Genomic DNA, 15,045 nt, shown 5'->3' on the forward strand with positions numbered 1-15,045 from the left:
AAAATGGGAAAAAAATAAAAATGATAGTCAGGAGTGATGGAGTCAGGAAAGCATAACCCCAGTGACAAAAAATAATAAACAAGACACAAAGGGGCCAGGCACCTGCTTTCCCTGGGCAGAGGATCTCACCGATGTGTCCTTGAACCCCACCTCCCCAGAGCCCTACTCCATTAGGGAAAGAGCCCTACTCCATTAGGCATTCTGATCATTCTCTGTCCCCACCCTACCCCCCATGTCAATAAAGACAGACAGACAGACAGACAAAAATCCTAAGTATTCTCTTATGGCCAGTAAATGGCTGAATTTTTCTATTACAACAAAATTAATATATAATAGTAAATGATCACTAACTAGTAAAATTTCTACTATCAACAGTGTAACTGGCTTAAGTTTTTAGTTTTTATTTTTAAAAGATTTATCAATTAATGAAAGAATAAAAGCAAGAAAGAACCAGAGCATCACTCTAGCACAGGCAATGCTGGGGATCAAATTTGAGACCTCATGCTTTGTAACCCAAAGCTTTATCCACTGTGTCACTTCCCAGGTCACAACAATTAAAATCTTTTTTTTTTCCTCCAGGGTTATTTATTGCTGGGCTTGGTGCCTGCACCAAGAATCCACCGCGTCTGGAGGCCATTTTCCCCCCCCTTTGTTGCCCTTGTTGTTGTTGTTGTTGTAGCCTCATTGTGGTTATTATTATTACCATCGTTGATGTTGTTCTTTGTTGGATAGGACAGAGAGAAATGGAGAGAGGAGGGGAAGACAAAGAGGGGGAGAGAAAGATAGACACCTGCAGACCTGCTTCACCGCCTGTGAAGCGACTCCCCTGCAGGTGGGAAGCCGGGGCTCGAACCGGGATCCTTACTCCGGGGTCCTTGCGTTTTGCGCCACGTGCGCTTAACCCACTGCACCACAGCCCAACCCCCACAATTAAAATCTTTAATAGTGGGACTGAACAAATAATTTTGTTTTATTGGTAAGGAAATTAAAGTGCAAAACAACTAACAATTATTTAGTAGGATTTCTAAGAAAAATGTTCAGATTTTAACGTAGCTCAGAGCGCTTTTCATTAAACTGTTAATCAATTCTAAACTTCACTTTCTTATCAGTTTCTGTAAAAGTCATTTTAATTTTTAGAGTGGTACAGTATCAAAATGAAAGATTAAGATCTGAAAACATGGCAGGGCAGGGCAGGAACTCACCTAGTTAGTTAAACACACATTTTATAATGTATAGGGACTGGGGTTCAAGCCTATGCTCCCAACCTACAGCTGGGAAGCTTCATGAGTAGTGAAGGAAGATGTCTGCTTGTTTTCCTCTCCATTTCCCTCTCCCTACTCTATTTCTCTGTCCTATCAAATAAAATGAGAGGGGAAAGAGAAGAAGAAAGAAAAGAAAGAAAGAAAAGAAAAAGGGGGCCAGGTGGTGGCGCACCTGGTTGAACACACATTACAATGTGCAAGGACACAGGTTTGAGTCCCTGGTCCCCACCTGCAGGGGTAAAGCTTCACGAGTGGTGATGCAATGCTGCAAGGTGTCTTTGTCTCTCTCTCTATCTTCCCTTCCCTTTCAATTTCTGGCTGTCTCTATTCAATAAATAAAAATAAAGATAAAAAAATAATAAAAGGGAGTTGGGCGGTAGCGCAGCAGGTTAAGTGCAGGTGTCACAAAGAGTAAGTATCCTGGTTTGAGCCCTGGCTCCCCACCTGCAGGGGAGTCGCTTCACAGGCAGTGAAACAGGTCTGCAGGTGTCTATCTTTCTCTTCCCCCTTTCTGTCTTCCCCTTCTCTCTTCATTTCTCTGTGTTCTATCCAACAATGACAACATCAACAACAATAATAACTACAACAATAAAACAACAAGAGCAAGAAAAGGGAATAAATTTAAAAAAAATAATAAAAACATTAAAAAGAAAAGAAAAAGAAAAAACAGATACCAGGATTCTCATTGTGCAGGCACCAAGCCCAGCAATAACTCAGGTGGGCAGAAAAAAAATGAAAACGATTTTCTATTGTTTAACTGCTTGATCAAAAAAACAAAAACATAAATGTAATTCTCTATAGTACATATACTTTCTGCTAAAAAAAGCTTATAAGCAGCCAAAAAATAAGTCCAGCCTGATTTGTATGTTACACACACACACACACCAAAACAAAACAAAACAGGATAGTTACTTAAAATTTAGATAGCTAAAATACAACAGAATCAGAAACACCATATTGGTAATTATTAAAAACAAAGACTTTAACAATGAGCCATTCACAAAGAAGCTGGGGCAAATTCTAATAGTACTCTACTCAAGTGGGACAATACAATGGCATACTCAACCAGATACCAGTACAGAAAGCTTATAAAACTCTTCTCGCGCAGGTGGCGCAAAGTGCAAGGATGGACGTAAGGATCCCGATTTGAGCCCCTGGCTTCCCACCTGCAAGAGGAGTCGCTTCATAGGTGGTGAAGCAGGTCTGCAGGTGTCTCTCTTCTCTCCCCGTCTTCCCCTCCTCTCTCCATTTCTATCTGTTCTATCTAACGACGACGACATCAACAATAATAATAATTACAACAATAAAACAAGGACAACAAAAGGGAATAAATAAATATAAAGAAAAAAAATTGTTTTAAAAAAAACCTGTCTTCTCCAGTAGACTCTGAAACTTGAATTCTCTAGTACACTGGAAATACGAAGAAATTATAAACTTTTCTAAGATGAATAAAATTCAAAGATAACTCTGTTTCATGTAACTGTGCTTCACATAAAGTTTTAATAATATAACCAATTTTGACTGTGATGCTTCTGTCCAATAAACTAAATTAAGCTATGGACCAATTAATAAAAATTAATGGGGAGTCAGGCAGTAGTGCAGCGGTTAAGCGCATGTGGCGCAATGCGTAAGGACCAGCGTGAGGATTCTGGTTCAAGCCCCCAGCTCCCCACCTGCAGGGGAGTCACTTCAAAGGCAGTGAAAGCAGGTCTGTAGGTGTCAAAAAAAAATTAATGAACACTCAAGAGGCCTGGGAAATAATGCCTTGGACTCAAGCATGAGATCCAGTTCAACTGCCAATATGCTATGTGTCAGATGATGATGCTCTGGGAGTTTCTCTCAAAGAGGTTACTGGGAGATGACATAGTAGCTAAGTGTTGGGACTCTCAACCATTCAGTCCTGAGTTCCATCCCAACATCACATGCAGTTTCTCTCATAAAGAAATAATCTTAGGGCAACAACAGGGAAAATAAATAAAAAGAAAAAATTTTAAAAAATAATAATAATCTTGCAGTCCGGGAAGTGGCGCAGTGGATAAGGCATTGGATTCTCAGGCATGAGGTCCTAAATTCAATCCCTGGCAGCACCAGAGTGATGTCTGATTCTTTCTCCCTCTCCTATCATTTCTCATGAATCAATCAATAAAAAATCTTTTAAAAAATAATAATAATCTTAAGAGGGAGGAGGAGAAAGAATACTTTTCGTAAGATAAACTTTGAGAACTGTAGTCGAGAACTAGTATTAACAAAAAGGAGATCTGCAAGAAAAGCATTATGATCATGCTTCTATTTGACAGGACAGATATTGAGTGGGGTGGACAGAGAGGAAGAGAGAAAGGTAAGACACCTGCAGACCTGCTTGACCTCTCATGAAGCAATGGGAATTGAACCTGGGACATGTGGTGCCTCAGACATGAAAGACTCTTTGCATAACCATTGTGCTGTCTCCCCAGCCCTAAATACATGCTTTCATTCTCTAAGGAACACATACATCTAGAAGAGGAATTCCTGACTCATATGTTCAACCTTTTCAGGAATAGCCAGACTTTTTTTTCTAAGGTAACTAAACCATTTTACAAGCTTGCTCAAGTTTATAAACAATAATGATGGTTCACGCTCACTAATACAGTTCTCATGTTTGATGATTACAGTCATCCTAGTAGCTATAGTTCAAATATCCTGTAAAAGCATTTTTAACCACTCTTTCACATAATAGGACATCAGATATATGTCCAAGTAATGTGGCATATCCATGAGTTGTTTTGGACTATACTCCTGACTTCCTCTAAAATTTGTGTAGGCAAGGTCAATAACAAAGGGAATCTTTTCTTTTTTAATGAACTCATTAATTAATCTTTGATTTTAAAGAAAAACACTGAAATTACAACCACAGTGATTACACCAAAAATACTGCGACAGTAATTTTAAAAGTTCTGTATTACTTATAAAACTTTTTTACTCAGTAGCTTAATGGCTATACTTACACTAGGGAGTTCACTTAAAAGTAAAAAATTGGGGGGTTGGGTGGATAGCACAGTGGACTAAGTACACATGGCTCAAACTACAAGTCAGTTCAAGCCCAGGCTTCCCACCTGCAGGGGCGTCGCTTCACAAGTCGTGAAGTGTTTCTGCAGGTGTCTTTCTTTCTCCCTCTCTCCATTTCTCTCTGTCCTATCCAACAAGAAGAACAGCAATGACAACAACAATAACGATAACAACAAGGGCAACAAAATGGGAAAAATGGCCTCCAGGAGCAGTGGGTTCGTAGTGTGGACGAGTCCCAGCAATAACCCTGGAGGCACAAAAATAAATAAATAAACAAATGAAAGAAAACTGGGAACCAAGCGGTGGCACAGAGTGTTAAGTGCACATGACCTGAAACACATGGACCAGCGTAAGGTTCAAGCCCCCAGTTTCCCAACTGCAGGGAGGGGTTGCTTCACAAGTGAAGCAGGTCTGCAGGTGTTTTTCTCCACACCACCACCTCCCCTTCGCTCTCGATTGTTATCTGTCCTATCAACAACAACAGCAATAATAATAATAATAATTAACAACAGCGATAAACAAGGGCAACAAAATGGAAAAATGGCCTAGCCCTGGTGGCCAAAAAAAAAAGAAGAAAATTACTTGGCCTAGGTAGTTGTACAGTGGATAGGGCACTGGACTCTCAAATCTGATTCCTTTCCTGACACTGCAGGTTGTTTTATTTTTCTCCTCACTCATAAATCAGTAAAATCTTAATTCAATGTCGACTGTAATTCTGACAATTTGTTGCTAGAATCATTCCCTCACACAATAAGTTTACTTTATCAACAAGAGATTTTTACTAACCTGGCATTTTCTTCTTCTGGCCTTTCAACTTCGTTTTCATCTACCAGAAAAAAATACATAAATAAACAAAATTAACAAATAAACCGCTTTTTAAAAAACCAGTATTATAAAAAAATTCTTAAGTGATCACCACAAGCACTAACCTAGATCCTTTGCCAAATCACTGTGCACATGCACGTCCCATGGGCCTATAAGCATATCCAAAGTTAGATCACTTTACAATGATTTAACAAGTACATCGTTTATGAAAAAAAAAAATCATAATCAAAGTTTACTTCTACAGAAGCTTCACTTAATCTATTAAAATTTTCTAAATGGTAATTCATAACCATACACATTTACATTTCAGAATATTACTAATGCCAAATTTTGCACCACCCCCATTAAAAAATAACCCTCAAGCTTATTAAATTCAAGGTTTGTCAGAGTCACATCACTAAGGAGCTACACAGTGGGCTTTTATTAAAGATAATACACATTTTAGGCAAGGAACAATTATTAACTTCCAAATCCAGAAGGCTAAGGGGCTGTGACTTAATGAAACTTAAAAACTAGAAGTCATCGCGAGTCCCCTTCAAGAGGTTAGTTACCAGATGCACGAAACTGATGAAAAACCAAGTCTAAGGGACATGAAGTACTTCGATGATGTGTGTCCAACTGCAGTATCTTAAAGACAAGCTTCATTTTAATTATTTCCCTATCTCTCGCTCTCTCCCCCCCTCCCTCTCTCTCCATATATACATAAATATATTTGCACACAGTTTTTCAAGACAAAGAGGTGCCCTTGCAGGTGCATTCTATAAAAGCTGACCAAGAAAACAAGACGTCTAGTTTCAGTTTCAACTTTATTTAAAAATTAGCAAAGAATGACTGACTGGGAGGGCACAGAATGACCAGGAGGGCAATCTATAGCGAAGATGCAAGAAAAGTCACACGTCAAATCCGATTTTAAAAAGCAGCAGACAGCGGGGGGGGGGGGGGGGGGGGAGGGGCGGGGGCGGAAGCAGGAGCTGGGGGCTCGGCCGCCGCAGCGAGTCGGGGAAGGGGGGCGCCGGGGACCGGGCCCAGCGGGGCTGGGGGCGGCGCATGCCGCGCTCGGACGGACCAGGCCGGATCAAGCTCCCTACGAGAGGCCGTGGGCGGAGGCGGCCGAATCGCGGGCGGCCAGCCGTTTGCAGAGACTTCAGCGAGCTCGGGAGAAGACCAGGGAGAGAGAGAGAGAAGGGACAGGAAGTTCCGTACCGCCATAGAGCCACTCTTCCTCCTCATCCCCTCCAGTCCCGCCGCTCAGCTCCGACACTAGGCGTTCGACCTCGCCGGCCGACATGGCCGCCCCGACCGCAACTTAAAGGCGGCGATCAACAGCCCCCTCCGAAACCTCTCCTTTCTTGCTGCCCAGAGGGCGCGAGAGTGGACCGAAGCCGCCGACCAGCGAACGAAGAAAGCGCGAGACACAAATCCCAGGATGATGGTCGTAGAGACAGCAGCGACGCCGGCCTCCAACGCTAGCCCTTGCGCGCACGCGCAGTAGTCGCATCCAAGCAGCGCGGCGTCTCTAGGTGGCTTTGCTTCCGCAGCGCAGGCCACCTGGGCCTGGTTGAGCATGCGCACTAGCGCTGGCCCCGCCCCTGTTGAAGCTGCTTTGCCCTTTCAATATGGATTTCTCCCTAGGCGCCTTGTGTCTGTTAGGGATCCCCTCCCCCAACAATTCCTCTAATAATCCTTATAGCCTTTGCATGGGAGTATTCCATTGTTCTCATCTGTCCTCAGTGATTTATCCGCTTTTTTTTTTTTTTCCTCTTTTTAATTTCCATCTTGTTTCATTCTTTACTGCTGTGTCTGCCTTGGTACCTGTTAGGCCCTTGTTTCTCGTTAAATAGAAAACTCACCATTTTTGGCCACTTACTTTTGAAAAATTATAAAGTAGCAAAATTAATATGATTTTTGAAATCTCCTGATCAAAACATTTGCAGTTAAGATCACTAACCTTCTCATCTACTAACCTGTTTTCCCAGATGCATCCATTTTCTGTGTAGTGTGCATCATTCTGCAATTTTTTTTACCCATTTACTTCACTTTCAGTGTATTATTTTATCAGAACTTGACATTATGAAGTAAGACTATGTGTATCATTCTACTGTTGCTTCCCCACCACCTTCATGTGAATGCATTAAAACACACAAATAGACATTAAGAAACTAACTTCTGTAAAGGAAAATATTACAGTAGAATCATAAAGTGTTTACATCATACTAGTTCCACATCATCTCTTGTTATTCAGTCAAATAAATAAAGTTTGCTGTTTTTCATTTTTTTATCCTCTTTCTCTTTGAATACTCCTTCCTGTGTTAGGATAATTCCTTGAATCCTTCTAAACTCTGCTTACATATACTCTACTTTGTAAAATCACTCATAAGTTCCATTTCATGTGCCATTTCTTTTTAGTATATTTATGTATATATAAATTCCAATATATATATTTCATAAGGTCATTTGATATTTTGTATGAAGTTCCACTCTGCAGGTGGTACCTAGGACCTAAGCCCAGGTCCTTGTGCACAATAATGTGTGCACTCAACAGGGTGTACCACCTCATGGACCCCACACAGTGTATTTTACCTGCGTCTGTCATCCTGGTGTGTTGTTTAATACTTAGTAGATGCCTAAGCCTTTGCTAGAAAGAATGGAACAAAGGTTCTATTCTGCTTATAATTATCATAAGGTAATTAATTACATACAACCTTAACTATTTTTATCTTTTGCTTATAATACCATGAGTCTATCATAAATGTTGGTGGTTCTGGAAGAACCAATTGCCTTTTGCTGAGGAAACCCTTTCTCTGTTTAGCTACCTGAAATAAATTTGTCTTTCAAAGCTTTACTTTAACTGAACCTATGAGTAATAATTGATGCATTAGAATCACCTTTATAGTGGAGGTAGCATTTGACCTAAGCTTTGAAAAGGAGGAATTCCCAAAGCAGAGAAGCCCATAAGTCACTAATAACCACACTTACAAAGACACTTCCTTCCTTGACTCCAAACTAAGTAACTTGTCCAGATAAACTTCCTTTATTAAAAGTGTCTTGATCACCATACTCATCAGTAAAGATTTCAAAGATAGGTATTGAAAATATTGTATAAAACTATGATCTCATCAAACTGTAATACTTTAGGTATTCTGACTATATTTGTATAGATATATGGTTATATTTATTTAGTTGTATATCAGTTATCAGGTGTATTAAAATAACATTTTATAACCACTTCTTGTAGGGTAACAGATAAAATGAAGTTTCAGATGTGAAAACATTTAAGAACTAAAGGGTTACAAATGATGTGGTATGGGTTAGGGCTTTTGTCCTTTGACCAACTAGAATAACTGCTCATGTATTAAGCTTTGCTTCCTTTCTAGATATTTCAATGAGGAATTAAAGTCTTTTTGTTGTTGTCACCTGGGCTTCACTGTTTCAGAACCCCATCTGACAGTCCAACCCTTTATCCAATGCACCATCTCCTAGGCTACAAGGAAAGTTCTAAACATGCATATTTCACAGCATTCTGATATTTAAAAAATATTTTATTTATTAATGAGAAAGACGGGGAGAGAGAGTAAGAACCTAGATATCAATCTGGTACATATGCTGCCAGGGACTGAACTCAGTACCTCATGCTTTAGAGTCTGGTGCCTAATCCACTGTGCCATCTCCTGGACCACAGCATTCTGACATATTTTAACACAAAGTTTTATATTACTAGTTGGTTAATTGTATAATCTCCTATTCACATGTATACCCTTTGAATGTGAGAAAAATACTTTTATTACTGTATTCATCGGATCCACTTTTACAAAGTCAAGCACAGTACATGGAAAGTGTTTAGTAAATGCATGTGATTGTTAGTTCATATCCCAGGCTTTTAAATTTTTTTTAAATATTTATTCCCTTTTATTGCCCTTGTTGTTTTTTATTGTTGTAGTTATTATTGATGTCACTGTTGTTGGATAGGACAGAGAGAAATGGAGAGAGGAGGGGAAGACAGAGAGGAGATAAAGGAGAGACACCTGCAGACCTGCTTCACCGCCTGTAAAGGGACTCCCCTGCAGGTGGGGAGCTGGGGGCTCGAACCCGGATCCTTAGGCCGGTCCTTGCACTTTTGCACCACCTGCGCTTAACCCGCTGCGCTACCGCCCAACTCCCGGCTTTTAATTTTTTTAAACATCTCTTTAGATATCTCACATTGTCTATCTCCTTTAAATATCCTTATCTATTCTCATCCAGCACAGATGCTGTTACTGTTTTTCATTTTTTATTTATTTTTAACTGTATTTTTCTTATATTGATAGGGCAGAGAGAACTTGAAAGGGGTTGGAGATAAAGAAGGAGAGAGAAATAGAGACAACCGCAGCCCTGCTTCAGCTGTCATGAAGCTTCCCACCTTAAGGGAGAGAGCAGGGGCTTGATCCCAGGTCGTTGCACATTCTAATGTGTGCACTCAACTAGGTGCACCACTGCCTGGCCTATGCCACTGTTTTTTGTTTTTTTGTTTTTTTTTTTCCTGTTCTAGTTTTGGTGTCATCTCTGAATCTTTACCATTCCAAGCTTTTTCTGTTTCTAATAGAAACAGAAGCAGAAAGCAGAGGGAGGGGTTGGAAAAAAAAGAACCCCACAGTCCTGTGCTAATATCAACTTGTGTATACATAGTTCTCTTTGAAAGAGTGCATTTGTTTCCTTTTCTGAGCAGAGAAACTGGGTTATAAGGTAGGCCCATGCATCACAATTTGTCATAGCCCAAACTTGGAAGCAACCCTGGTGTCCAATGACAGAGGAGTGGTTAAGACGACATCAATAACAACAATAATAATAACTACAACAACAATGAAAAACAAGGGCAACAAAAGGGAAAATAAATGTAAAAAAATTAAAAAAAAGAAAGTTGTTTATAGACACAATGGAATACTACTTAGCTGTTAAGAATGAAGCCATCTTCTTCACCTCATATAGGATGAAGGCTGAAGGAATCATGTTAAATGAGATAAGCCAAAAAGAAGAGAATGAATATGGGATGATCTCACTTGTGGGAAGAATATAAGAAACCAGAACAGAAAATAAAAACACAAAGTAAAACCTGGACTGGGTTTGGTGTATTGAACCAAAGCAAGGGAATCTGGGGAAGGAGTTCAGAGAGGAGTGTGGGGAGATGGGGCCTTAGGGTCTTGGTGTATGTGTGTGAAAAAGGACCATAAGCTGGGGATGAGAGTGTTTTGCAGACATCTATTACGGTAAGATGAATAATTTTTACTCATGTGTCAACTATACTGTAAACCATTAACCCTTCATTAAAATGATATACATATCATTTTATATGTATCATATAAAAATACATATCCACAGCACTGAAGCTTCCCTTCAGTGTGATGGGGACCAGGCTCTCAGTGGAGTTTGTCAATATGACAAAGCAGTGCACTACCCAAAAAAGCTATTTTTCTGGACCCCTGGCCTAAAACTTAATCCACACAAATTATTGTCTGTGTTTCTGCTAGAATTTCCCCTAATGCAAAATATCAAGAAAATATTTTCACTTCTAAACATACATTAATAGCATTAAAATACTTTATTGTCTAATATTATTTAAAATACACAGGGAGGGAGTTGGGCTGTAGCGCAGCGGGTTAAGCGCAGGTGGCGCTAAGCACAAGGACCCGCATAAGGATCCTTGTTCAAGCCCTGGCTTCCCACCTGCAGGGGTGTCGCTTCACAAGCAGTGAAACAGGTCTGCAGGTGTCTATCTTTCTCTCCCTCTCTCTGTCTTCCCCCTCCCCTCTCCATTTCTCTCTGTCCTATCCAACAACAATGACAATAATAACCACAACAATAAAAAAAAACAACAAGGGCAACAAAAGGGAATAAATAAAAAAAATAAAAAATAAATAAAATAAATACACAGGGAAACAACTTAACCTGATTTAGTCCCTTCTTTTCTAGTTCTATTTTTTTCACAGACCTTTCTTTAATTTAGTTATAGTAAACAATTTATAATTATAGAAAACAAGTGATATGGTCTCATGCCTCTATGCATATATTCATGCTGCACTCTGCTTGGACTGCTTGCAAGCAATGCTCCTCCCCACCCTGTCCATCTGGTAAACACCTGGTTTTCTTAAATGCGACTCAAAACTCATGTCCTTTATGAAACTTTTTACCACTTCCCTTTTCCCCTTACCAATCAGAATTATTTTCCTTCCTGTAAGGAAAGGAGGGAGGGAGAGAGAAAGAGGAGAGAAAGAGATCAAGATCAAAATAAAGAAGGGGGCCAGGTGGTGGGTTAATCTCACATAGTATGAAGTTCAAGCCCCAGTTTCCCCACCTGCAGGGGGAGGGGTGAGTCCCTTCACATGTGGTGAAGCAGCTCTGCAGGTGTCTTTCTCTGCCCCTCTCTATCTTACCCTCTCCTCTCAATTTCTCTCTCTGTCCTATCCAATAAAATGGCCTCCAGGAACAGTGGATTCAGACAAAAAAAAAAAAAAAGAGAGAGAGAGACATTACAGCATGGCAAGTTCCTCCAGTACGTTAAAACTTACTTCATGATCTGACAAGTATTCAGCAGACTTCTCAACTGAGTGTTGTGTCACCAGGGGTAGGGAAAAGGTGATAGTGCAATGTGATAAGTTATAAAAACCCACATGAAATATATAATTGGACCAATAATTTTGGGTAGAGTTTGCTATTTGTTAATAATTATTCCTGGATCAGAAATATGTAGATTATTAGCAATTGTATGATTGTAGTTTCGGAAAATGGTTATAGTTTGTGCTTAATAATTGGTGATTGAATGAATTCAATCTATGAAACATTCTAGGTTCGTTGTGTTGAAGTTATTGTTCAAGTGTACAATATTTTGGAGGGAATTTAAGAAATCAAGAGCATGGTGGGTCATCATATGGAGTTTTGATGTATTCCTAACAATTGGATCAGGAGAGACTTTTAAGCAGAAAGACTGAAGGACTTACATGGCCTATCAGGAAAAAAATTGAGTTGGAGAGAGAAATGATGGAAAACTGGGAAATGATGGGGAGGGGGGGTCATTTAACTTCTCAGTGGGTGATGACGGTGGATTAAAACTATAGCCAGATTGGAGAATTAGATTTTAGGGATTTTGAAGCAGGTCAAATTACACAGAGTGAGAAGAGGGAAAGAAAATGGAGAAAGTGAAAATTGAAACCACTACTTTGCTGAGATTTATATACAATAACATATATAACAGCAAATATAAACTGCATGACACAATTAGCTCTTTCAATCTTTGGCAGCTATGAGTATTGGGATAAGTAGCTGTACTTTCACGGATGTGTTCAGATTCTCGGAAACCATTAAAGTTTGTACTAGCTTTTATTATTCCTGAGATTACTCACAAGGCAGCGAGAAAAAATCAGATCGCAGAAGGAGAAGAAAAGAAATTAGGTCAGCAATTCCCTAGCCTCTTCTTAGGGGCCTGAACTTTCGGGCGACCACGACCAAACGAGCCCCGCCCACTTCTTCCCAGCCTTCACTGCCCTTCCGCGGTTCCTCACTAACCAATCACATCTCTCTACATCATCACCACGCGCCATCGAGGACCAGTGGAAGGCGACACCACGTGTACTATGTTGACTGTCAAAGTCTGAGGGAACTCAATTCGCGGAAGCTTTGAGTTCTGAGAGAAGTTTCTCCAATCTTCGAAGCCTGCACACTTCGAACTCTAGACCATGAGCGGCCCGAGCTTGCTGTCCTTTACCCAGCAAAGCTGGGAGCAGGTGTTAGGCAAAGTGAAACGGGCTGTGGTCTACCTGGATGCCGCCTGTGCCGAGAGTCTGCACTGGAGTTGCGGACCCACAAGGCTTCTGGAGGCGGTGGGGGATCCTGCATGCCACCTACGGGAATTCGAGCCTTCTGCACTTGGTGGTGGAGCCCAGCAACCCAAGGCAGTGTTTGTACTGAGCTGCCTGCTGAAAGGCCGTACCGTGGAGATTCTAAAGAGCGTCATCTGCCGTAGTCGCTTCCAGTATTGTGTGGTGGTCACTGCAGTGAGCCATGCAGTCCACCTCACAGCTAATCACGTGCCCGCGGCAGCAGCGGCCGAAATGGAGGGGCAGCCGGTGTTTGAGCAGCTGGAAGAAAAGTTATGTGAGTGGATGGGCAACATGAGTTACACTGCCGAAGTACTGCATGTCCCTTTGTTGCTAGCCCCTGCTGCTCCTCACATCGCCCTGACTCCAGCCTTTGCTTCGCTTTTTCCACTGCTAACCCAGGATTTGCATCTCCTTAACAGTGCTCGGCCTGACAAGAGAAGACTGGGAAGCCTGGGTGAGATGGATGCCTCGACCCTGACCCCTGAGCTGCTACTGCAGATCAGGTGCCTGGTGTCAGGCCTCAGTTCTCTGTGTGAGCACTTAGGAGTACGAGAGGAGTGTTTTGCTGTGGGCCCCCTCAGTCGTATTATCGCTGCAGATCTAGCCAATTATGGCCCTGCCAAGAACAGGAGGAAGATTGCTGCAGGGAGGGCATCGGTGGTTTTTGTGGACAGAACCCTGGATCTCACAGGTAAGTGACACCACTATGTAGGTCTTCATAACCACTCTCCCAACATGTCCCTAATTTCACTGATTCACCATATATTTTATTGATCTTTCCTTTATGACTCATTGAGGATACAAACATGCAGTAGATGAACACAATTCCTAATCACAGACTGTAGCTGAGAATACAGACAACCAAATTAGCAATTACAACCAATTTTCTAATTATTTTAGTATTAACAGCATCTTCAGGGCACACTGTCTTGTTAAAATCTCTAGTCAAGGGGGTTAGAAAAATAGATTTATGGGAGTCAGGCGGTAGCGCAGCGGGTAAAGTGCAACGACTGGCGTAAGGATCCTGGTTCGAGGCCCTGGCTCCCCACCTGCAGGGGAGTCACTTCACAGGCGGTGAAGCAGGTCTGCAGGTGTCTATCTTTCTCTTCCCCTCTCTGTCTTCCCCTCATCTCTCCATTTCTCTCTGTCCTATCCAACAACAATATCAATAATAACTACAACAATAAAACAACAATGACAACAAAAGGAAATAAATAAATATAAAGCAAATTAAAGAAAAGAAAAATAGATTTATGTTGAAATCTAGGAGAATAAACCACCTATCTGGAAAAAAGTTTTTTTAGATATTTTATTTAAATTTATGCTATTGGAAAAAGACGAGAGAAATCGAGAGGGAAAGGGGAGATGGAGAGGGAGATAGAAAGACAGCCATCTCTGCATTACTTCACCACTGAGGGTGCTTTCTCCCTGCAAGTGGGAACCAGGGACTTGAACCTGGGTCCTTGCTCATGATAACATGTAAGCTCAGTTGGGGTGCACCACTGCCTGACCCCTCCTGGGAAAAAAAAAAAAACATTAGAAGCTAATATTTATATCAGCCTGTTAAGAAATCACTAATTTGTTGGAGAGATGTTAACAGCTGATCCAGTTTTCTTTCTAAAGAAAACTATATGACAAAAACTGAAGTTATCACAGACAGTTTAGTTTTAGGTTTGATTTTTTAACTAGGTATTAATACATGAATCTGGGGAGTATTTGAGGGAAAAACAGTTTAATTGAAGTGGAGCAGATAAGTATAGTGGTAGCAATTATAGAGAACTCTTTCAATTTTGCTATAAATGAAGCTTTTCCAAATATTTATTTCTGTGTAAATCGTTCCTGGCATGTGGTAGTGCAGGGGGATTGAATCTGGCACCCTGGGGTTCTCATGCATGCAAATCTTGGGCACTGCTACAGCACTATCTACCTGGCTTCATCTGCAATATTTCTATAAATATTCAAGTTCAGCAATTATTGGTTTTGAATTGTCAAAGTCGGAGTTAGTTGCATTGTTGGTGTAAAGCACTCAGTTCCTTTGTATCTGTTAAGGGTCTCTTCCAATAGGT

General features: G+C 40.8%; 2 protein-coding genes across 15 annotated transcripts in view; one reads left to right on the top strand and one right to left on the bottom strand.

The window, feature by feature from the left end:
* The window catches only part of FIP1L1 (factor interacting with PAPOLA and CPSF1), a 50,730-nt gene extending 44,080 nt beyond the window's left edge, over nucleotides 1–6,650 (bottom strand). For 7 of the 13 annotated variants that reach the window (XM_060188053.1, XM_060188055.1, XM_060188054.1 and 4 more), the window contains exons 1-3: nucleotides 6,336–6,649; nucleotides 5,237–5,281; nucleotides 5,094–5,133 (exon numbers count right to left, since the gene is read on the bottom strand). In XM_060188053.1, coding sequence (XP_060044036.1) covers nucleotides 5,094–5,133; nucleotides 5,237–5,281; nucleotides 6,336–6,420 — 170 coding nt within the window. In that variant the 5' untranslated portion in view covers nucleotides 6,421–6,649. Of the gene's footprint in view, nucleotides 1–5,093; nucleotides 5,134–5,236; nucleotides 5,282–6,335 lie in introns of all 13 variants that reach the window. The other 6 variants (XM_060188063.1, XM_007539708.3, XM_060188061.1 and 3 more) reach the window with 3 other exon arrangements.
* A 6,066-nt stretch (nucleotides 6,651–12,716) lies between these two features.
* SCFD2 (sec1 family domain containing 2) overlaps nucleotides 12,717–15,045 on the top strand; it is a 421,358-nt gene continuing 419,029 nt past the window's right edge. The window contains exon 1 of one of the 2 annotated variants that reach the window (XM_060188064.1): nucleotides 12,717–13,670. In XM_060188064.1, coding sequence (XP_060044047.1) covers nucleotides 12,836–13,670 — 835 coding nt within the window. In that variant the 5' untranslated portion in view covers nucleotides 12,717–12,835. The remainder of the gene's footprint in view (nucleotides 13,671–15,045) is intronic. The other variant, XM_007539707.3, reaches the window with a different exon arrangement.

The sequence above is a fragment of the Erinaceus europaeus genome, chromosome 3 (assembly GCF_950295315.1).
Source record: "Erinaceus europaeus chromosome 3, mEriEur2.1, whole genome shotgun sequence".
Lineage (NCBI taxonomy): Eukaryota > Metazoa > Chordata > Mammalia > Eulipotyphla > Erinaceidae > Erinaceus > Erinaceus europaeus.